The sequence below is a fragment of the Schistocerca cancellata genome, chromosome 1 (genome assembly GCF_023864275.1).
Source record: "Schistocerca cancellata isolate TAMUIC-IGC-003103 chromosome 1, iqSchCanc2.1, whole genome shotgun sequence".
Taxonomy (NCBI): Eukaryota; Metazoa; Arthropoda; class Insecta; order Orthoptera; family Acrididae; genus Schistocerca; species Schistocerca cancellata.
In genome coordinates this window covers 343,314,054-343,339,299 of record NC_064626.1, presented here as the reverse complement: position 1 = coordinate 343,339,299, position 25,246 = coordinate 343,314,054, and the positions used below count along the sequence as shown (strand labels likewise).

Genomic DNA, 25,246 nt, shown 5'->3' with positions numbered 1-25,246 from the left:
ATGCGTCTGCTACAACATTTTGTGTGCCGGGAATGTGAACAATTGTGAAATTAAATTCCTGCAAGTAAAGTTTCCATCTGCTTAACCTGTCGTGAGTGAATTTAGCTGAAAGTAAAAATTGTATCGCTCTGTGGTCTGTGTAAACTGTAGTGTGTCTTCCATAAAGAAAGTGCCGAAATCTCGTAAAAGCCCAAACAACACATAATGTTTCAAGTTCAGTAACGGAATAATTTCGTTCAGCAGGTGATAGAATGCGGCTTGCAAATGCGATGTTTTTAATTACTGTAGAACCATCTTCTTCAATTTCCTGAAAAATGTGTACGCCTAAAGCGGTGTTAGAGCTGTCGGTGGCAATGGAAAAATTTCTGGTAAGATCTGGGTGCGATAAAAGTGGAGCATTCAACAAAGCGTATTTCAAATGACATTTTCGTGGACAAGATTCTGTGTGTCAAAAGTATTGCTTACATTATTGGAATATGCAACCTGTACTGTATTTAATCATATTCTATCTGACGTGTTATTGAATGTACGCTGAAAATTGTGCTAATTAATTTTACGTATGTCGTGATAGTCATTTCCATACGGCGCATTGCGATAGAGATTGAAATACTGTTTTTTTTTTTGTACGTAGTTATTTCCTCGTGGCTATGCGTTACTATTTGTTGTAGCTGGGACTATACGTGCACGCGGCGAAACATTAAAGTTTGGTTGACCTTGTAGACTGCATTGTTGGTTACGTATGCTAAGCGGCTGACTTTCATGCTGTTGTGGAGAAAAATGTCTATTGTTACCAAAATGCGTTTACTGTTACTGATAATTTTATACATACTGATGATTAAAATTTTGTCAGTTATTAAAATTACGCTGGTAGTTCTGGAGTGCCTAATGAAAATTGTCACTTTCGGTATAACTTGTCAAATCCGGTTTTCTTTACATATTCTTAATTCTAAATAGAGCAATAGTTAAAGAGCGGTTTTGATAGATATAAAGGATAGTAGAAGAGAAGGCAGCAGTGCAGAAAACTAAAGATGAAACAGCACTACTACAGCTCGGGGCCCTATGCTCGCTACGGCACATATTCATTAAAGTGTAATGAATCCCCTGAGGTTAATTACGCACTGCAAATACTTTTCAACTTTTGCCTTACAGGCAATGCCGGTAAAACTTCAGAAATAAATTGCTGTATCCATACTAATTCAGGTTTTTGCATTACACGAAATGTTGGTAAAAATTCAAGAGCAAATTGTCGTATCCAGTTCAAAGCTAGCTTCTCCATTACAGGTAATAGCGGTGAAGGTACAAAAATAAATTGTCGCATACAATTCAAAGCGTGTACCTGTACGCTGTCATTATTAAATTCTTTACATTTTCTGGCGGATAAAAATTGCTCGTAATCTACGTTCTCGTCATTGAATTTGAAAACACGTTCGGGTTTGTGTGTGAATCTGTTTGACTGTGTCATTTCGTACATCAAGTTGCGTAGCTTTTCAGATTTTAATTCGCGTAGCTTTTCGGATTTTAATTCGCGTAGTCTCTGTAAATTGTTCACATTATACACGTTGCGCGAGTCTGACAAATGCTCGAAAAGTGGCGCCTGCTGTGATGTGTTATTAACTGAAATGTTTTTCATCTGTGTTACTTCTTGTTGTAAATTTGACAACTTCCTACGTAACGTGTTGTTAGATGAATCGATCTCATTAATTGTCTGCTGTAAATTCTGAAATTCTGGTGTTTGGTTAAAGGAAACCGGTGCAGTATCATCTGATTTATTATCATTACTACTTTCAATAGCATCAATACGACTGGCTAATTCATCATATTTTTCAGTCAGTATTTTTGCCTGATCATCGGTTTTAGAATCGGACGCATTAATCTGTTTTTGCAACTTACGCGTAGTTTCGCTCAGTTTTTTAACATCAGCTTTGATGACATCGCAATCCTGCGTCAGTTCTAATTGTTCGAATCTGTCTGTCACTGTTTGAATATCTACTGTGTGTGTATCTGTTTTTGATTTAAGATTGGAAATTTCGTCACGTAATTCTGTGTTCGACTGTTTGATGGAATTAATTTCGTCGGACACTGAGGCAATATTATTGTCTACATACGTCTTTGCTTTCGCGAACATTTTGCGTTTCTCTTCTTGTCTTTGTGCAGTGATTGTTTCCATGACTTGACGTTTGACTTTATTTTGATCTTGAATAAATTTGCGGAAACGCGTATCACTGTTTTGTATGTGAAGATTAAAGCGTTCGTCAATCTGAGTATTCTGTTGTTCGAGTTTCGCGTAGATCTTTTCATCCATTGTGCGCGAAAGTTCTGCTGTCATTGCTTTAAACTCGTCGCGTAATTGTGTAGCTTTTTCAGAGCATTGTTTAGCGACTCCGCTAATTTCGTCTCTGAGTGTTTCTGTTGCGGCTGTTTGCATTTCCCTTAATTCTTGCGCAACAGACTTAATTTCTTCGCTATTTTTGCGCGAACAAGCCTCAATTTCCACGCGCAACTGTTCCTTAGTGTCATGACACTGCGCGGCAACGGCTCTAATTTGTTCACTTAACTGTCTGGAATTGTTGTCTAATTTTTCATTTAACTGTCCGGAATTGTTGTCTAATTTTTCATTTAACTGTCTGGAATTGTTGTCTAATTTTTCATTAAAGTGTTGTTTGAGATTTTCATTATCTTGTTTGTTCTGTTCTCTAAGTTGTCTGAAATCTTCACTCTGTTGTCTGACCTGTTCACTAAGTTGTTTGAAATTTTCATCATTGTTGTCTAGTTTTTCACTAACGTGTTTGTTCTGTTCAAGAATTTGTAACAATAATGCCGTCGTTTGATCCAAGCCAAAATTAGCATTTCTATTCTCTGTGCTGTTTAATGGTGGATCTGGAATTATCTCGCTTTCTGTAACCATTTGGTTATTCTGAGATTTACAAAAAGGTTTGCCAGTCGGATGTACACTGTCGGACACTATTTCGGAATTAAATAAATCCGTCGTACTTTCACTACACTGACCATTTTCATTAGACAAATTTGTCTGTACGTTACTTGAATTTTCCAAATCGGGTGCGTTAAGCTGGGCAGCGCTCATTACTATAGACCGCTCCGCGTCATCAATTGTCGTCAAATTCACAGAGGAGACAATTGAGTTGGCTTGTTCATCATTAAGAAAAAAGTCATCATTAATGGTTGGAGTGCACTGATTGTTAGTGAACGCAGGATTGTCATCATTACACTGCGTGTCACAATTACTTTCGGTTAAGTTGTTTGAGTCAGTAATTTCGTTCACAATACCTCGCGATACACTATTCACAGTCTTTCGCGGCATTTTTACAATAGTCACAAATATTCACAAAACAAATAAGAACAAATGCAAAAACAACACACAAATACAACAGAGCAACGAATTGCCGTTGACCTGTAGAAAGAAAGTCACAAGATTAGTAAAAGCGTAGCGCCAAATCCTAATTATATCTAAGCAAATAAGAGCAGATATCTGACTGTTTTTCGGAAGACTCCCAACGAAATACGATCCTGGACTGGGTGTCGCCAAGTGTAACCTCCCCACAAAAAAAGAAAAGACAATATTTAATAGAAATGGAGCCAAGAAGCAATATCGTCCCCACAGAAATATTTAAATAAAATAATATAATAATAAATGGGAGCCAAGTGTAACCTCCAGCAATGAAATCTACTGACAATGACAATTAAACAAAAATTAGCAATCTGACCCAAGTATAAGCTCCTCACGAAAATGATGAAAAACAATTCAGTGCTAATGAAATCTCAGTGATAATGATAATTCAATTAAACCGAAATATCGGTCTTTGGCCCTGTGCAAATCAGAATTAAATTCTTACCTCATTGTAACTGCTAGTCAAATTTCTGCTCTTATTGTTGCGCACAGCTTGGAGGAAATGCATCGCAAATATAATTTTTATATATATATATATTTTTGTTACTTTAAGGGAAATTTTTTCTTTAAGGAAATGCAACGGAAATATTATTAAAAAAGAGAATTGTTTATTAAAAATGCTTAGCTTGAAATCAAATTATTATTGGGGCGCTTGTTGGAAATTAATTACAATAAATAAACTTTACATTATCTGATGATTACCTTAATTAGCAATGTACCTCATTCAGCATCTTGACCAGTGTTGCCCACAGACTGCTCTGCATGACGACTACTAGCGTACTCCACGACGACTACCACTGAACTGCTCTCAACGACAACTAACTGAGTACAGCCCTCAACTAGACAGAGCTACAGACTCGCAACGACTGACTGACAGACTGAGAACCGCTCGCAACACTCGCGCGGTCAAGCGCATACTCTCTGGTCACAGATGCTACAATGCCTCGCCATCGCTGCTATGTTACATACGTGTTTCAATATAAAGAACATTTAAAATACTGCTTGCCCTACTTGGACAGAAATCCTATCTTACTTATAAAAGTGCAAGTGATATATTACGTAAAACCAGCGTATAAAAATCTTTATAAGGCTTTTTTTATTCGCATACGTATGTAAAATTATCAAGCTATTGTCAGCTGAAATCTGTTACAGTGCAGACTGGCCATGTAACTTAACATAACAGTACATTTTCATTTTTATTGCAAAGCAAAAGTCCTTGGGTCGTTATTCATAGAACGAAGTGCAAAATGGTACAACATTGGATACAGTTAAAACTTCACAAATGAATTTGCAACTTCATTTATACAACAGAACAAAGACTCAAGCGTCATCATTTACCTGATCCAGTGCAAAATAGGTGTAACATTAGGCGACTTTAAAATTCCAAGAGTGAAATGTTATCAATATCTCAGATAATGGGGTTAGTAAAAACAAGATGGAATGGAAATGAAGTCCCATGCTTCTTGACAGAGCGTAGGGGAAGGATGCGCGAGACCCGCACAGCCGTATTACGTAAGGTCCTAATGGAAGTGGTTTGCTGTTCTTCCTCCAACCTTAATGCGGATGAATGATGATGATCACAACACCCAGTCGTCTCGGGGAGGTGAAAATCCCTGAGCCCGCTGGGAATCCACCACGTGCTCGGGAAGCGAGAACGCTACTGCGAGACCACGAGCGGCGGACAGTTACGGGGTACTATATTATTTTATTTTAATTCGATGGAAGATTCTTGGTTTTTTGAATATTGTTTGGAACTGACTTTTACAAGAAATGTGCGTTTCTGTAAAATATCTGTTACTTTTGTCTGCTTGTAATAGATCAACAGATGAAGGGTTAAATCCAAAACGTGTCATGAGAGTTAATAATCAAATTCAGAAAAAAAGCAGCAGCTGTTTTTAAGAAATTACACAGGCTTACTGAATTCTTTCCAATAATAACACTCCTAATGGTTGCAAGCCTCTACAAGGACTTTTAGTCTGAATTAAAATCATTACACATTTTGAATAAAGTCTCATTAATCTGGAGAAGTCGATAGCACAATCTTCAGCTAAGAGGATTGCTTTAGAAAGCAATTTTATTTCTCTCAGTTACTATACAGTCCATTTCTTGGTCCATTTCCGTTCGCTGAGACGTCCGCCACAGAATGACCGACCCTGGATGTATTTGAACGATTGGTAATACCGTACGCCATTGGAAACGGAGTGCCATGGTCTCTTTTTGCAACTATAAGAGCCCCACGGAGTACGTATGCAAACATGCGGGAGTATGTGAAATGGAAAAAAAATCGAGTGTACAGAAGATCTAAAAAGTTCAAAATTCCTTCGATGCACAAGTTGCTAAGATATTGTATTTACGCCTAGCACTAGCCTGAACAGATTGGAATTAACAAATGAATGCAACTGAGAATCAGAAACTTGTACAATAAACGCCAGAATTGTGTGTTATAATAGACGGCAAAACATAAGATTCGTTTATAACGGACAGAAAGATTACGTGAGGAAGGTGTGCCATAACAAGCGCTTTTTAATGTAGACATGGTCAACATCATAAGGGAAGATGGCCAAGAGTCAACAGCAGATGACGTGAAAATCGTAGCGTATGCAGTCACTGTCAAGATTTGGGAAGAAAATGAGCAAAAATTGAAAGAACAAGTAAATACGAGTATTTGAAGAAGCGAGCATGGACACGATGAATAAAGAAATAATGAAAAGCAACATGAAAAATGAAAAAGATGAGAGGTGTAAGTTGCAATGGAAAACTTATTAAAGTAGTTAACGCTTTCAAATATGTAGGAAGTAAATTAACCAAGGAAGGAAACATCAAGGACGAAATTTTATTATTCTATATCGGAAATAATTAGAAATTAGAAAACACTTGAGAAAGCTACGATCACGACATACAAGTCGTAGTATCTGCCAATTTTGACATGTGGCGAAAATGTTGGACCTGGACAAAGAAAGATCTGAGTAGAATACAAGAAAAAGAGTTCCGCTTTCTACGAGGAATCCTAGGTAAGACGAGACGGGTCAAGATAAGGAATGAAACAATATGCAACACCCTGCAGATCAAGCCCTAAAAAGAAAGTAGGCAGAAAAATAGGGTGAAATGGTTTGGCCACATTAAAAGAGTGGAACCAGAGAGACTTCCAAGGAGAGAACTCGAATGGACAAACCATGGACGAAGACCAATTTGAAGACCATAAACAAGATGGAGATGGTAGATGAAGGATGGTGTGAACCGAAGGGGACTGCAATGGGCGAATATGCTGAAAGATAGACTGAGGGAGGAAAAGAAAACTTGAAAGAGGCTCTGAACGAGCTGCATAGGCAGGAACGTTTCACGAAGAAGAAGACGACTGGTGAATATGTGGCTTTATTAAATTTACTGCATTATAGTGGTGAATACGTTGCTTCATGAAATCGTTCAATGGTCTGTCTGTATAATAATGTCTCTGTTCAACACGTATGTTCAGGAAGGAGATTAAATGATAATGGTGACAAACTATTTAAATTTTAAGCGGCTCAGTTATAAAGAAGGAGTGTGTCTACTCATTTATGATGGTAAGCTGCAGATATTTTTTCTTCCATTGAAACCAAAACATAATTGTCTTAAATTGTAGCTGTGCTGAAATTGCATGGGCTGTCAGAGGCGAAACTTACGTGCGTTAGCGATGTTTGCGAGGCTGCTACACGACCATACTACGGAGTAGCTGTCGTAGTCCGTGTCCAGAATCCAGTAGGGCGCCTTGAGAGAACCTGTAAGTAAAACACATTTAGCATCCGAGTTTACGAAGAAGTTAGTAACTTAATTTTTGCAGTTTTGTAGTTATGAGAATGTATAAAAAACTTTTGTTTGATGGTTATCTAATGTATCCAAAATGTGGATTGTAATAAATAAATTCGCACACACACACGCACACACACACACACACACACACACACACACACACACACATTCACGCGCATAAACTGTAATATACACAAAACGACAAATTAGTTTAAATCTGCTTCACAATCGCTGAAACAACCGAAGATTTATTAGTGTACTTCACAGCAGAACCTACTTCTGTAACGTTATCTCTTCAAAAAGGAGAACCGTCATTAGAGCGAAGTAACGCTTTATGCAAGACAGTAGTGCAGCATTACGAGCTGTTTCAAAATTCCGATCCAAATGTATTATGTTTTAATGCTATTAACCAGAACTGTATCGAGGGGATAGCGATGTATTTCTCCCCCAAGAATGCAGTCACAGAGGGAGCGAAAAACTGACCGAAAAGAAAGAAAGAAAGATAGTTTAAGAATGTACTGGGATAGGTACATGTGTTGTCCAAATCATCGTGTTCCCATCTTCTGCCTATGAAAAGAAGCCTATCTCTCGACCCGTGACTATAACCGCACGCTATTGTCACAGTGTCATTTCTAGAGTGTCATTTCGTCCAAGAGCATCAGAAAGAAACGGCTGCTACTGACGAGACATCTATCGATGCCGCGCGGAAAAGCCGAGTGGTCTGAGGCGCCTTGTCACTTTTCAATCGGCTCCCCCCCGTCGGAGGTTCCAATCCTCCCTCGGGCATGGGTCTGTGTATTTCCCTTAACGTAAGTTAAAGTTACATTGAGTAGTGTGTAAACTTAGTGACCGACGACCTCAGCAGTTTGGTCCCATAAGGTCTAACCACAAATTTCCAATTTTTTATATCGCATACATGATTTATGCAACAGCAGTACGGTGGGTTAAGGCAGGTGCTGCCTGCTGCCTGCACAGCTCGAGCACGTTCAACAATGGAGCTCTTTCTTCTATCTGGGTACTGTATGCTAAGATTTTCAAGGGTCGAAGTAGGTTTTTGACAGGCCACTTTGGCCAAGGCTTTATGTGTGCCTCCATACTGCTTCTTTTCTTTTATTTTTTTTTAATTTTCATCATTCCTGTATTGTTTTTCTTTAAATTATGTATATTTTGTATTCTCATGATTTTGGATAATTTTGAGCAGTGCATATCTGTTTATTTTACGTGTATAAGTAATTTCGTTATAATTCTAGACCTCAGCCCGAAAGGAGAATTAATATCAGTGCATGGTGGTGAGAGAGAGAGACAGTTGTAGGGCAGTGTGGGGTTTCCGCGAAGAACGAATTGCAAGACGAGATTGTATAATCGAAAAAGCTGACAAATTTTAGCGAGAAGAGAACTGTTTATTGGTAAGAGATCAAAGGAAAAGTTCTCATCATTGTGATTTGTTGAAGACATGAGACGAGGAAAGTAGTGTTGAGAGATAAGGCGACATCTGTATTCCTGGTATATCTATTCTGAGGCCTGCAATAACCAATAATGTAGAGAGGAAGACGAATTCGCAAGAGGAGAACCTCGTAAGAAGAGGAAGAAGCAGAGAAAATAAGATTTGGAAAAGAGAAGAGATTGGAGAAGATTCATCGTAGAAGACGACACAATATATATGGCCTACATCCAAGTTCCCCAGTTGCTTGACTGCTAAGAATTTCACTAACGCGGTGGTCGTATTCTTTTGGCGGGTGCCAATTACTTTCGACCCCCTTAATTGCCGTTCCATGTTAGTGAGAAACTCACAGTGATACACGAACAGCCCTTGCAGTTTTGGGAATAAGTGAGCCAGCGTTAAGTACTTGTGAATACCCAAAATACTGCAATGCTATTTTAATATATGAGAGAATCAGAGGTTTCTGGCGAATGCGGCGCAGTGTTTGAGGTGTGCACGAGTACAGTGTGTGTTGTCTATGTGAGGGCCCACTCACCTGTGAGAGGGAAAGACACGAGCAGCCGGCCGTCGCCCCCGTCACTCGCCAGGTTCGCCGTTCCCTTGATCGTTTCCGTGATGCCAGTGCTGTAAAAATCACGGTTTCTCGACAAAAATCTGTTACGTGCTACAAATATACTCACATGCAATGAAAGTGATGTTATAAATCTTCTGTTTATTGCGCAATTTGTATCTACCATAGCAAAATAATCAAACAATTGGAATTCCAGGATGGAATGTAACAATAACAGAGAAGGAAAGTTGCAACTCACCATATAGCGGAGATGCTGAGTCGCGATAGGCACAATAAAAAGATACCAACCATTTCCTCGACCGACTCTCCACAGGTCCTTTTCCTTCACTACACGGTGCCCTCCTCGTCACTATTGATGCCACCTCCCTGTACACTAACATTCCTAATGCCCATGGCCTTACTGCTATCAAATACTACCTTTCCAGACACCCTATGGATTCCAAACCAACAACCTCCTTCCTAGTCTCCATGACCAACTACATCCTCCCCCACAACTACTTCTCCTTTCAAGGCATTACCTACAAACAAATACGTTGTACGAATATGGGCACCTGCATGCCACCATCCTATGCTAACCTATTCATGGGCCATCTAGAGGAATCTTTCCTAAAAACCCAGAATTCTAAACCCCTCATCTGGTTCAGATTCATTGATGACATCTTTGCTATCTGGATTGAAGGTGAGGACATCTTATTCACATTCCTCAACAATTTCTCCCCCATTTGCTTCACCTGGTCCTACTCAACCCAACAAGCCACCTTCCTAGATGTTAACCTCCTGCCGGCCGGTGTGGCCGTGCGGTTCTAGGCGCTTCAGTCTGGAACTGCGTGACCACTAATGTCGCAGGTTCGAATCCTGCCTCAGGCATGGATGTGCGTGATGTCCTTAGGTTAGTTAGGTTTAAGTAGTTCTAAGTTCTAGGGGACTGATGACCACAGATGTTAAGTCCCACAGTGCTCAGAGCCATTTGAAACATTTTTGTTGACCTCCACCTCAGAGTGGCTACATCAGTACCTCTGTCCATATCAAACCTACTAACCACCAGCAATACTTCCACTTCGACAGCTGCCACCCATTCCATACCAAGAAGTCCCTTCCGTACAGCATAGCCACCCATTGTCGTCGCATCTGCAGTGACGAGGAGTCCCTCTCTAAATATACCAAGGGTCTCAGTGAAGCCTACAAGGACCGTAATTATCCTCCCATCCTTGTACAAAAACAAATCTCCCGTGCCTTATCTTTCCAGCCTTCCACCGCCTCCAAGTCCCACAGTCCGGCCACAGAGGAGAATTTCCCTCGTAACTCAGTACCATCAGGGACTGGAGCAACTGAATTACATTCTCTGCCAGGGTTTCAAATACCTCTCGTCGTACTCTGAAATGAGAAATGTCCTACCCACTATCCTTCCCACTCCTCCTACTGTCGTCTTCCACCACCCACTGAATCTACACAATATACTCGTCCATCCTTACACAACCCCTGCTCCCAATCCCTTACCTCATGGCTCATATCCCTATAATAGACCTAGATGCAAGACATGTCCCATACATCCTCCTACCACCACCTACTCCAGTCTGGTCACTAACATCACCTATCCCATCAAAGGCAGGGCTACCTGTGAAGCCAGTCATGTGATTTACAATCTAAGCTGCAACCAATGTACTGCATTCTATGTAGGCATGACACCCAACAAGCTGTCTGTCTGCATGACCGGCCACCGACAAACTGTGGCCAAAAAACAAGTGGACCACCCTGTTGCTGAACACGCTGCCAAACAAATCCCTCATCTCAATGACTGCTCCGCAGCCTGTGCCATATGGAGCCTTCCCACCAACACCAGCTATTCTGAATTGCGCAGGTGGGAACTTTCCCAGCAATACATCCTATGTTCCCGTAACCCTCCTGGCCTCAACCTTCGTTAGTCACTGTCCTCACCCATCCAGCTCCCTCCCGGTTCCCATTCCAGCACTACACAGCCGTCATTTCACCACCACACCCAGTCTTTTAATTTATTTTTATTTTTATTTCTCTCCTTTCCACTACTTACCCCCTCCCCCCTCCTCACATTCTGTCCTGCCCTCCGTCTAAACTGCAACACTTCACTGTCCGCCACTCCCATCATACTATCCCTCCCCCTCCCCGCCCCAGCCTCCTCCTTACCCCCACCCAGTCGCCACTCCCATCATGCACTGGTGCTGCTGCTCGCACTGTAGTTTCAGCTCTCTGAGACTGCAGACGTGTGTGCAAGTTGTGTTTGCGTGAGTGTGTGTGTGCGTGTGTGTATGTGTGTCTACTGCTGACAAAGGCCTTAATGGCCGAAAGCTATGATTGTGTGAATCTTGTTATTGTGCCTAACGCGGCTCAGCATCTCCGCTATATGGTGAGTTATAGCTAAATAATAATAGTCTAGGTATCTTCCGTTCCTTCCGTCCGGGCCACGGCAGGAAAGCTGAAGCCGACCTGCTATACAGCCAGTGCTGACGCTGCGATACGATGGGACTAGAAGTCACTTTTACAACACGTCAGCCAACGACTCTTAGAGAACTATGTGAACATGTCGAGCAGGCGTGGCATAATGTATCCCATTCTCCTTCTGTACGATCGACTGGATGCCGGAGTCAGCGCCTGCATTGCCATCTGTGGAGGCTACTCCACACACTCATACGGATGTTTCAACATGGATCGATATCTGCCGGCCGGGGTGGCCGAGCGGTTCTAGGCGCTACAGTCTGGAACCGCGCAACCGCTACGGTCGCAGGTTTGAATCCTGCCTCGGGCATGGATGTGTGTGATGTCGTTAGGTTAGTTAGGTTTAAGTAGTTCTAAGTTCTAAGGGACTGATAACCTCAGAAGTTAGGTCCCATAGTGCTCAGAGCCATTTGAACCAATTTTGATCGATATCTGGTACCTCAGAAACGCTTGTGCTACGGATCTGTGAATGTAATAATGTACTCCATATGCACTGTTGTAACAAATACACTCCTGGAAATGGAAAAAAGAACACATTGACACCGGTGTGTCAGACCCACCATACTTGCTCCGGAAACTGCGAGAGGGCTGTACAAGCAATGATCACACGCACGGCACAGCGGACACACCAGGAACCGCGGTGTTGGCCGTCGAATGGCGCTAGATGCGCAGCATTTGTGCACCACCGCCGTCAGTGTCAGCCAGTTTGCCATGGCATACGGAGCTCCATCGCAGTCTTTAACACTGGTAGCATGCCGCGACAGCGTGGACGTGAACCGTATGTGCAGTTGACGGACTTTGAGCGAGGGCGTATAGTGGGCATGCGGGAGGCCGGGTGGACGTACCGCCGAATTGCTCAACACGTGGGGCGTGAGGTCTCCACAGTACATCGATGTTGTCGCCAGTGGTCGGCGGAAGGTGCACGCGCCCGTCGACCTGGGACCGGACCGCAGCGACGCACGGATGCACGCCAAGACCGTAGGATCCTACGCAGTGCCGTAGGGGACCGTACCGCCACTTCCCAGCAAATTAGGGACACTGTTGCTCCTGGGGTATCGGCGAGGACCATTCACAACCGTCTCCATGAAGCTGGGCTACGGTCCCGCACACCGTTAGGCCGTCTTCCGCTCACGCCCCAACATCGTGCAGCCCGCCTCCAGTGGTGTCGCGACAGGCGTGAATGGAGGGACGAATGGAGACGTGTCGTCTTCAGCGATGAGAGTCGCTTCTGCCTTGGTGCCAATGATGGTCGTATGCGTGTTTGGCGCCGTGCAGGTGAGCGCCACAATCAGGACTGCATACGACCGAGGCACACAGGGCCAACACCCGGCATCATGGTGTGGGGAGCGATCTCCTACACTGGCCGTACACCACTGGTGATCGTCGAGGGGACACTGAATAGTGCACGGTACATCCAAACCGTCATCGAACCCATCGTTCTACCATTCCTAGACCGGCAAGGGAACTTGCTGTTCCAACAGGACAATGCACGTCCGCATGTATCCCGTGCCACCCAACGTGCTCTAGAAGGTGTAAGTCAACTACCCTGGCCAGCAAGATCTCCGGATCTGTCCCCCATTGAGCATGTTTGGGACTGGATGAAGCGTCGTCTCACGCGGTCTGCACGTCCAGCACGAACGCTGGTCCAACTGAGGCGCCAGGTGGAAATGGCATGGCAAGCCGTTCCACAGGACTACATCCAGCATCTCTACGATCGTCTCCATGGGAGAATAGCAGCCTGCATTGCTGCGAAAGGTGGATATACACTACTAGTACCGACATTGTGCATGCTCTGTTGCCTGTGTCTATGTGCCTGTGGTTCTGTCAGTGTGATCATGTGATGTATCTGACCCCAGGAATGTGTCAATAAAGTTTCCCCTTCCTGGGACAATGAATTCACGGTGTTCTTATTTCAATTTCCAGGAGTGTATTAAGTGAATGGGAAACCTCTGAAGGGATGTACTAATTCTTCTTCCGGCAGTGTAATGTAGAATAAAAATGTTTTTCCAGAACAGTACATTCTGAGTCAAAGAGGAATTCTCGGACTGAAATCGTCATTCAGTTAGAAACCTGTAAAGGGTCAACATATTTGTACTTTTATCCGCAGTGTTTTGTTCTGCTGCATCATAACATTTATCGCGAATGTGAAATAACTAACCTCGTCAGTTGCTTGGGTTGTGAGCGTGTTACGACGTTACAGTGGGTGGCTCAGTGAAGCCTTTAAAGTCTCCGTGATTATCTGTACAAATAAAGTGTGGTGTGTGTGTGTGTGTGTGTGTGTGTATGTGTGTGTGTGTGTGAGAGAGAGAGAGAGAGAGAGACAGAGAGAGACAGAGAGAGAGAGAAAGAGAGAGAAAATGTTCATGTGGTCACGATATGACAGTTTTGTGAATATACGTTCTAAACAAAAGGAGTAATTTTGAAACACCTGAGATGGTTTTATGACAGTCAAATCAACGTCAATTTTAAAAAAAAAAGGAAAACCTGTGGCAGTTTTCACTACAGTATTTCCAGCCTCCACACGAAACAAATATCCTTATCAGTCATGTATTGCTTATACGCTTGAAAATGACGACCTGGCGAAATTGCATGACTCAGCGTAATCCCTAAGGAGGTAAACAAGGGGATGAAGCGCTTTTTTTTTTTAAGTGTCGCTATTAAGGCAGTTTTGAAGCTACACCTACGAAAATAAAGAAATATGCATTTCAGTATTTTTGGATATTTGACCTTATGGGTGGTTAATGCATTTTATTATCTTTAAAGAACTACTGAGGTGTTTTTAAAGGTACATCTATGAACAGTGGTATTTGACTTCTCGGTTACAAATAAAGACATACGAATTGAACTCCTTTGCAGGTGAAATAGGAAATCAAATTTTGTACGAAAATGTTCTATTCTGAAAGTATTTTTAAACCTAAGTCAATGAAAATTTAAATTTGGTATCTCAGCTAGAAATTAAAAATACATGTTTCACTGTTTTTTGGGACTTCAACCCCTATGGGGGTGAAATGGGGGATTTAAGTTTTTATGGAAATATTTCCTTGCACAAGCATTTTTGAAGCTAAATTTATGGAAATTTGTATTTGGCTTCTCTGACATAAATAAAATATATGCATGGCACTGTTTTTGGAAATTCAATCCCTAAGGGGGTGATATATGGGGTGAAACGTTTTATGAAAATATTTCATTGCGAAAGATTTTTTAAAATTAAATCATTGAAAATTGGTGTTTCACTGTTTTTCGAAATTCAGCTCCTAACGGGGTGAAACAGTGTCAGACTCATTGCCTGACTCGTCACCGTCCAGCCCAAACCACGAAGGATAGAAACAGGAAGTTTGGAGAGGGTGTGGATCAGGCATCGATTAAGAAAGGATTGTCCGAAATTACTCTCCTAAGCGGGTGAAATAGGCTTTTTACAAGTATGTCGCTATTAACGGAATTCTGAATGTTTTTTTCAATCATTAGTCTTCTGACTGGATTGATGCGGCCCGCCATAAATTCCTCTCCTGTGCCATACTCTTCATCTCAGAGAAGCACTTGCAACATACGTCTTCAATTATTTGCTGGATGTATTCCAATTCTGTATTTCTCTACAGTTTTTGCCCTCTGCAGCTCCCTCCAGTACCATGGAAGTCATTCCCAGATGTTTTCATAGACGTCCTATCATTCTGTCCCTTCTCCTTGTCAGTGTTTTCCATATACTACTTTCCTCTCCGATTCTGCGCAGAAACTCCTCATTACTTACCTTATCAGTCCACCTAATTTTCAACATTCGTCTGTAGCACCACATATCAAATGCTTCGATTCTATTCTGTTCCGATTTTCCCACAGTCCATTTTTCACTACCATACAGTGCTGTGCTAAACAAACATATATTCTCAGGAATGTCTTCCTCAAATTAAGTCCTATGTTTGGTACTAGTAGACTTCTATTGGCTAGGAATGCCCTTTTACCCAGTGCTAGTCTGCTTTTAATGTCCTCTTGCTCCCTCCGTCATTGGTTATTTTGCTGCCTACTTTGACCGTCCCCACAATCTGGTTGGGTACGTTGATTTATTAATGTTTGGTCTCAATTAGTAACTTGGGCGGCTCGTCACATTTTCACAGTGCTTGTCACGCTGAAACAGTGACACTCTGCAACAAGAGACAAGGGCAGTCGAATATAAATAAACAGATCTGTTAGTAATGAAACTACTCATCTTTCTTGTTGCTCTTCTTTGTAGTTCTTTGATGACTCATTATGCATTTCCTTTCTGAGGTTTTTCTTTTTGTTATCATCTAGAGGATGATCGGGTTGCTGTTCCAATAATATTGTTAAACCTAGTGGACTTTCTGCAGAATTACACATATACTTTCAGTCATTTCACTTCATAATACAAATCAATAAAATACACATAACTCGTTCTCTATCCTCGCACTTCAAACACGTACAACCAACTGCACCAAAGTACAAAGAGTTACTTCTAAGAACACGTATCAAATAAATGAGTCATATATCCATTCATTTATGCAAAACAAGCTTTGAAACATAAATTTCATAAATAAATTGCAATTAATTATCTCTCTTTCTTGAGAAGTCCATAATCATCGTTGTAATTACATTAAGTATTTATAAACATTGACATCGAAATATTTTCGCATAGCTGTGTGTTAGTGGATTTTTGGGTCTTATGTCTGCGGTGCGGTATCGTTCACTTCATATGATACAAGGTCGCTTATTACATTTATCTCATCATAACCAGTTTTATTACACTAGACACTTCATTTACTTCCTGACCATCTGTCCTGAAGTTAAGCTTCTCGCTGTTCTCATTTCTGCTGTTTCTGCTGCTTCTCATTAGTTTTATCTTTCTTATTTATACTCTCAATCTATATTCTGTACTCATTAGACGGTTCATTCCATTCAGGAGATCATGTATTTGTTCTTCACTTTCACTCAGGATAGTAATGTCATCGCCGACTTGTATCATTGATATCCTTTCACCTTGAATTTTAATTCCACTCTAGAACCTTTCTTTTTATTTCCATCATTGCTTCTTCGATGTACAGATTGAACAGTAGAGGCGTAAGGCTACATCCCTGTCTTACACCCTTTTTACTCCGAGCTCTTTGTTCTTGGTCGTCCACCGTTGTTATTCCCTCTTGGCTCTTGTATATATCGTACATCACCCGTCTCTCTCTATAGCTTACCCTACTTTTCTCAGAATTTCGAACATCTTGCACCATTTTACATTGTCCAACACCTTTTTCAGGTGTACAAATCCTATGAATGTGTCTTGACTTTTGTTTAGTGTTGCTTCCATTATCAACCGCAACGTCAGAATTGACTCTCTGGTGCCTTTGTCTTTCATAAAGCCAAACTGATCGTCATGTAACACATTTTCAATTTTATTTTCCATTCTTCTGTATGTTATCCTTCTAAGCAACTTCGACGCATGAGCTGTTAAGCTGACTGTGTGACAATTCTCGCACTTGTCAGCCTTTAAAGTCTTCGAAGTTGTGTGATAGGTATTTTTCCGAAACTCCACAGCAACGTGAATAGTCATTATGTTGCCACTTCCCCCTATGATTTTAGAAATTCTGATGGAATTCTATGTATCCCTTCAGCCTTATTTGATCTTAAGCCCTACAAAGATGTCTTAAATTCTGATTCTAGTACTGAAGTACCTATCTCCCCTAAACCGACTCTTGTCTCTTCTATCGCATCAGACAAATCCTCCCCCCCCCCTTTCCACCCACCCCCCTTCCTCCCGCAATAAGGCCTTCGATATACTCTTTCCATCTATCCACTCTCTCCTCTGCATTTAACAGTTGCATTCCCGTTGCACTCCTAATATTACCAACCTTGCTTTTAATTTCACCGAAGATTGTTTTGACTTTCGTACACGCTGAGTCACTCCTTCCGACAATCATTTCTTTTTCGATTTCTTCACATTTATCATGCAGCCACTCCGTCTCAACTTTCCTGTACTTCCTATTTACTTCATTCTTCAGCGACTTGTATTTCTGTATTACTGAATTTCCTTGAACATTTTTGTACTTCCATCATTCATCGATCAACTGAAGTATTTCTTCTGTTTCCCATGGTGTCTTCGCAGTTACCTTCTTTATACTTATGTTTTTATTCCAATTTCTGTGTTTGCCCTTTTTGGAGATGTACATTCCTCTCTAACTGTAGTGCCTACTGACGTTTCTCCTTATTGTTGAATCTATATCCTAAGAGAACTTCAAGCATATCTCGTCGTTCCTTAGTACTTCAGCATCCCACTTCTATTCATATTGATTGTTCCTGACTGATCCCTTAAACTTCAGCCTACTCTTCGTCACTACTACATTGTGGTCTGAGTATATATGCCCCACGGTACAGCTTACAGTCTAATATCTGATTTCGGAATCTCTGTCTGTAAAGTAACTGAAATCTTCCCATATCACCTGGCATTTTCCACGTATACCGCCTCCTCTTATGATTCTTGAACAGTGTATTCACTGTCACTAGCTGAAATTTGTTACAGAACTCAATTAGTCTTTCTCTGCTCTCATTCCTTGTACCTAGTCCATATTCTCCTGTAACATTTTCTTCTACTCCTTCCCCTACAACTGCATCCCAGTCCCCCACGGCTATCATATTTTCATCTCCCTTTACGTACTGTATTACCCATTCAATATCCACATATAAATTCTCTATCTCTTCATTTTCAGCTTGAGACGTCTGTATGTGCATCTGAACCATCGTTGACGAAGTTAGTTTACTGTCGATTCCGACAAGAACAACCCTATCACCGAACTGTTCACAGTAACACACTCTCTGCCCTACTTTCCTACTCATAACGAAAAGTACTCCCGTTATATCATTCTCTGCTGCTGTTCATATTACCCTATACTTATCTGACCAGAGATCCTTGTCTTCCTTCAGTTTCACTTCAGTGACCCATAATATATCTAGATTGAGCCTTTTCATTTCACTTTTCAGATTTTCTAGCTTCTCTACCGCGTTCAAGCTCCTGACATTTCATGTCCCAACTGGTAAAACGTTATCCTTTCGTTCGATATTCAATCTCTTTCTCTTCCCTTGGCAGTCCACTTCTAGAATCCGAATGGGTGACTATTACTAAATCTTTTGCCAACGGAGAGATCAACATGTCCTGTGAATACACATTATGTATCTTTAATGCAGTGATTTCCATTGCCCTCTGCATCCTTATGCCGTTGGCTATTGCTCATTCTTTCACCTTTCTGGGCAGTTTCCCACCCCAAGGACAAGAGAGCATCCAGAATCTCTGCTCCTCCGCTCTCTTTGACAAGGTTGTTGGCAGAATGAGGGTGACTTCGTATGTAGGAAGTATTCAGCTGCCAATTCTGATCATTAATACAAATTTAAGCGGTGACAGATTTCGAACGCGGGACCAAAGATATTCTGATTATCAACCAACCCAGTTACCACGGGTGCAATTTCGGAGATGTAACTACGAAAAGTGATATTTGGTTTCTCAGTCAGAAAATAAAAAAATCGTGTTACAGCAGTTTTTGGAAATTCAATCACTAAGGGGATAGTTTAAAAAACTACTTAAAGACTTTTAAGGTTACATCTATGGCAATAGGAATTTGTCTTCTAGGTTACGAGTAAAAAATAAGAAAAAGAGATGTGTTTCAGTGTTTCTGAAAAATCACTCCCTGAGGAAGTGCAATAGGGGATAAAAATATTTGAGAATGTATTTCGCTACATTAAAAGAATGTAAAGCTAAATTTATGAAAATTGATATTTCACTTCTCGGTTAGATATAAGGAAATATTTGTTAGAGAATGAAAGTTGCTATTGAAATATCTCCATAGGAATGCAAAAGGCATGATTAACAAACACTTTGGACCCCAGCTAACAGAATCGGTTTTTGGTCAGATGTACATTTGGAAAAGACCATGCTTATATGTCCTTAATTGGTGTGAAACGCTTAAAACATGTTGCAGTTTGTGAACAACATAAATATTCAATTAATTAAAAACAGAAAACAAAAATCTCTCCAGGCCTTACAGTCATACGCCAGCGAAGCAGCGGACTCTAAGCTATTAGTTATATAACTTCAGATAGTAACTGAACATATGAATAAGGGCTGTAACTCACTTACTACAAAGTCATGCGTTGTAACGCAATTACCGCCTAAAAATGACCTATGTTGCAGGAAAAATAATAAAGGAATTCTTAACAGTAGAACGTACCACATATATGTGATTTGAGCTACAAGAAAACAATAATAATGTTAAAAAGATCCATAGAAGTTTCTGGTACAATCAGAGAGTGCTTGAGAATACATGCATGAACGACAATTAGCCGCATTTCTGAATAAATGTTATTCGGAACGAGGCATATGACCCTGGACTTCTACCTTTAATGGCTACTACCACATCACTTCCAGCGCTCACGTCTTCAACAAAGCCATGATCCCATGCATTTCACAGTCTTACAGTTTTCCAAGAGTTTGATTCTTTTGGGACTTACCTCATCTTTCTAATCCAAAGAAGAAAAAAAAAACGAGAAAACTCGTAGCAAAATTGGAAAATTTATTCTCAATGTAATGCTTGCTGCATACATGTAGCAATCGATTGTCATTTAATGGTTACTCACTTTGGATTATTCGCGGTATTCTCGACGGTGACAACACCGTCCCCGTTGTCAGAGTACGTAGCCGTGACACAGTCGCCTTGTCCTTCGAAGATGGCGAAGTAACGGTACTGCTCGTACCACTTTCCCAGGTACTGAAAGTGAAAACATGCAATAGATAATATTCAAGCTATATTACTGACAAACATACAGTGTATAAAAACAATAATTTGATGTACTGGGAACAAATGAAAGGTTACATTATAAATAAAAAAATGATTCAATGTTATTTTATCCATGATGGAGCTTGTGATCTCCTCGGTGGTTAATGGTAGTTGTTGATTGACGCAACCAGCCACATACTTTTTGAATGTTTCCTTTTACTGCCATAACGGGTTTCGGGCTTCCATGTCCATCTTCAGATAGCTAATATTTTTCGTTACATGGATGTTTTGGTCAACAGCGTGTCATCTGCTCCGTACTGCACAAGAATATTTGAGTGTTTAGTTTCCAGTGGATGCTGATTCGTTTTGTTGTCGAACTAAATACTCAAATATTCTTGGGCAGTGTGGAGCAGACGACATGCTGTTGACCAAAACATCTATGTAACGAAAAATATTAGCCATCTGAAGATGGGCATCGTAGTCCGAAACCGGTTATTGCAGTACAATAAAACATTGAAATAGTATTTGTAGCTGGTTGCGTCATTAATTAACTAAAAAATGATTCTTCACGGTGTCGCAACAACCGTTTTTGTTGATACGTGGAGTCGTATACAGACTTCGTGGAGAGAAATTTCTAAGAATCATACACTGATCCTCTTTAATTCTGTGCCATGACGTTTGAAGGCCCTGACTGCAGCAGGGGGAACTATACACCATGCTGGGTCCTTAGCTAGAAATCATGCACTGTACTGTAAGTCTGTACATCTGAGGTTTAGCGGGCAAGGTTGTACCGCAATTAGTAAATTAGATTTGCGTCTAGGAGGATCGCGACTGAAACGCCGTCCGGCCATTCAGAGGTAGGTTCTCTGTAGTTCCGTTTCTCTACCTAGCGTAAGGATAATGACCTCCTTTGGTAAGGCCACTGGCGATTTCCTTTACCTTCCTTGCTCAGTCCAAACTATCCACCTCCGTCAAATGGCCCCTTTCCCATTGAACGTTAATCTAAAGTTCCTTCATTGCGTATGTAGTCATGTCGCAATTAATGGTGTAAGGCTCATTTCACTTACATCTGTCTGTTTTGGTTTTATTATTTTCGCAGATATGAGTGTATCATCAATGAGATATACATTTGTTATTGTACAATGAGTTATTTATGATTCAGTAACTTTTTCTTTTACGGTGATATCATTTTTCCAATTTGCAAGCCAGACATTTAAATTTTAGAAGAGTATTGAAAAAGGGAGCATTGCGAAATTGATTTCAATAATTGGACTGAATAATTTATCACATCTGTACTAACGAGCCTAGCCTTTTCACAGATTATATAATTATTTTAATGCAGATTGCCTCACATGCAATGCATAACACACAACGACCAGTGAGGCGACACAAGTTTCTGAAATAACTCGTTTAGGAATGCAGCGGTGTTTTACAAATTCGAAAAAATCAGACAGGAAAATGTCTAATTAATTGGACATTTGTGGACTTTTTGACACAACTTTTAGTTCGGAAAGTTATTACAAAAATAATAATTTATGCTAATCATCGTTGTAATTGTAAGAGTTAATGTTAAATGAAGAATGGGGAAAATGATGACGTTATTAGAAAAAACAGTTTGCTGTTTTCGCAGACATGAGTATATCATCAGAGGGAATAATCTTCAATTTCCCTGACATTCTAAACAAACACAATTTGTTTACTACTCAGAAACGTGACCCCACTTTACAGTTAAATCAAACAGTATGTGTACTTTGGGTAAGCCTTTCGAGCAAAGGTGTCGTTTGAACCGTATTTTTGAAGGTCCTGCACCCCAATAATTTGGACTTCAACACCTTGAAAACCGACATACCACGATTACAACACTGGAATGAAGGCTCATACACTACTGGCCATTACAATTGCTACACCAAGAAGAAATGCAGATGATAAACGGGCAATCATTGGACAAATATATTATACTAGAACTGAAATGTGATTACATTTTCACGCAATTTGGGTGCATAGATCCTGGGTAATCAGTGCCCCGAACAACCACCTCTGGCCGTAATAACGGCCTTGTTACGCGTGGGCATTGAGTCTCTAATATTCTGCGTGGTGTCTGTTTGTTCTAAGTCGTGTCTCCATACCACTTTCGCGCAACGACGCTCTGAGCATGTTTTTTAGGGAATTGACTAGTTTGAACCTGGGACCTGTTGCTGGTAAGGAGACGCCAGACCACACATGACATGTAGAGTTCAGAAGAGTTCAGTGAGACATGCGATGATATAATCAAGTACTTAATGATTTCAGCGTCAGCTGCACTCCTGTAAAAGAATCTTAATACTGACTAAATTTAGTGGAAGGGGTTCAAGGCTTTCCTATTTTTAGTTAGCTGGTAAAATAACGTCGAAGTAGCACTTAAGTTTGCCATTGGATATTTTATTCTACTCACAAAACATTGTTTATAAATTGCACTATTGATAAAAGTAAATATTTTAATACAGGATGATAAAAACCAACTGCGTTCAACAAAAATGTAAACGAATATTCCCTGAATGGGTTTCCAAGTTCTACAATTGATCGAAGGACGACCTATACCATATCACATCTATAATCCTGACAAAACTCTACCATCTGGTGAGTAAGATGTATGGAACAGGCGAAATACCCTCAGACTTCAAGAAGAATATAATAATTCCAATCCCAAAGAAAGCAGGTGTTGACAGATGTGAAAATTACCGAACAGTCAGTTAAATAAGCCACAGTTGCAAAATACTAACACGAATTCTTTACAGACGAATGGAAAAACTAGTAGAAGCCGACCTCGGGGAAAATGAGTTTGGATTCCGTAGAAATAATGGAACACGTGAGGCAATACTGACCTTACGACTAATCTTAGAAGAAAGATTAAGGAAAGGCAAACCTACGTTTCTAGCATTTTTAGACTTAGAGAAAGCTTTTGACAATGTTTACTGGAATACTCTCTTTCACATTCTGAAGGTGGCAGGGGTAAAATACAGGGAGCAAAAGGCTATTTACAATTTGTACAGAAACCAGATGGCAGTTATAAGAGTCGAGGGGCATGAAAGGGAAGCAGTTGTTGGGAAGGGAGTAAGACAGGGTTGTAGCCTCTCCCCGATGTTATTCAATCTGTATATTGAGCAAGAAGTAAAGGAAACAAAAGAAGAATTCGAAGTAAGTATTAAAATCCATGGAGAAGAAATAAAAACTTTGAGGTTCGCCGACGACATTGTAATTCTGTCAGAGACAGCAAAGGACTTGGAAGAGCAGTTGAACGGAATGGATAACGTCTTGAAAGGAGGATATAAGATGAACCTCAACAAAAGTAAAACGAGGATAATGGAATGTAGTCGAATTAAGTCGGGTGATGCTGAGGGAATTAGATTAGGAAATGAGACACTTAAAGTAGTAAAGCAGTTTTGCTATTTGGGGAGCAAAATAACTGATGATGGTCGAAGTAGAGAGGATATAAAATGTAGACTGGCAATGGCAAGGAAAGCGTTTCTGAAGAAGAGAAATTTGTTAACATCGAGTATAGATTTAAGTGTCAGGAAGTCATTTCTGAAAGTATTTGTATGGAGTGTAGCCATGTATGGAAGTGAAACATGGACGATAAATAGTTTGGACAAGAAGAGAATAGAAGCTTTCGAAATGTGGTGCTACAGCAGAATGCTGAAGATTAGATGGGTAGATCACATAACTAATGAGGAAGTATTGAATAGGATTGGGGAGAAGAGAAGTTTGTGGCACAACTTGACCAGAAGAAGGGATCGGTTGGTAGGACATGTTCTGAGGCATCAAGGGATCATCAATTTAGTATTGGAGGGCAGCGTGGAGAGTAAAAATCGTAGAGGGAGACCAAGAGATGAATACACTAAGCAGATTCAGAAGGATGTAGGTTGCAGTAGGTACTGGGAGATGAAGAAGCTTGCACAGGATAGAGTAGCATGGAGAGCTGCATCAATCCAGTCTCAGGACTGAAGACCACCACAACAACAACAACAACAACAACCTAGATTTAAATTAAGTTTCTATCAAAGTGGTCTACAGTGATCCTAAATTATCTTTAATTACTTATCTAACTTGTCGTAAATTACAGTGGCTGATGTGGCTTCTCAATAATTATGTAACAGAAAAATCATCGCGTTTCAGATTTTAACTTCACGTAGCAAATGTGAATACCATGAGATTTAATTGACGATCGACACTAATATTACGTAAAAAGGGGATGTAACAGATGAGACTTCTGCAGTTCTGAGTCAATCCTTATGCGCTCAAAAATGCAGCATTGCATGCGTTCATTACCTTGTCGGTGTTTAGGCAGCATCAGGGGGCGGCGGGAGGCGCAGCTCCACACACCTCACCTTCTTGGAAACAACTCTCTCCTAACTTCTCCTTACTACAATTCACTGAAGTTGGTTTAAAAAAGCTATCTGGCTGTGTTTTCAACTGACCAATCAGGGTCTCAATGTTAACCTTAGGTTCCACCTCCAAAATTCTGTCTATCCAATGAGAAACGTTATACTTTTCGTGGTGGGGCAATGTTTTTAACGTTTGCAACGTAACAGAGACGCGAAAAAGTCTCACGCTAAAACTTGCAGCTTTTAGTGTTATCGTAAGATCTATACTGTTCTTCTGGAGGGCTCTATCTTTTAACATGGGCTGGGGGGTGGTCCTGGCGGTCAGCCGGTAATGTGGGTGTCAGTCCCTTATCGTAGCGCCTTCTAGCTTAACACGGTTCTGTTCTCGGCTTCTGTTCTCATTTCTTCCCTCAGAACTGCGTCTGTTTCACGGTGGGAACGTATGACATGCATTTA

At 40.8% G+C, this 25,246-nt stretch overlaps 1 protein-coding gene across 1 annotated transcript in view; it reads right to left on the bottom strand.

Annotated features, from left to right (window-relative positions):
* Nucleotides 1-25,246, bottom strand: part of LOC126173443 (lazarillo protein-like) — a 55,181-nt gene that overhangs the window by 10,019 nt on the left and 19,916 nt on the right. Inside the window, exons 3-5 of the mRNA XM_049920956.1 lie at nucleotides 20,290-20,420; nucleotides 9,169-9,257; nucleotides 7,066-7,161 (exon numbers count right to left, since the gene is read on the bottom strand). Coding sequence (XP_049776913.1) covers nucleotides 7,066-7,161; nucleotides 9,169-9,257; nucleotides 20,290-20,420 — 316 coding nt within the window. The remainder of the gene's footprint in view (nucleotides 1-7,065; nucleotides 7,162-9,168; nucleotides 9,258-20,289; nucleotides 20,421-25,246) is intronic.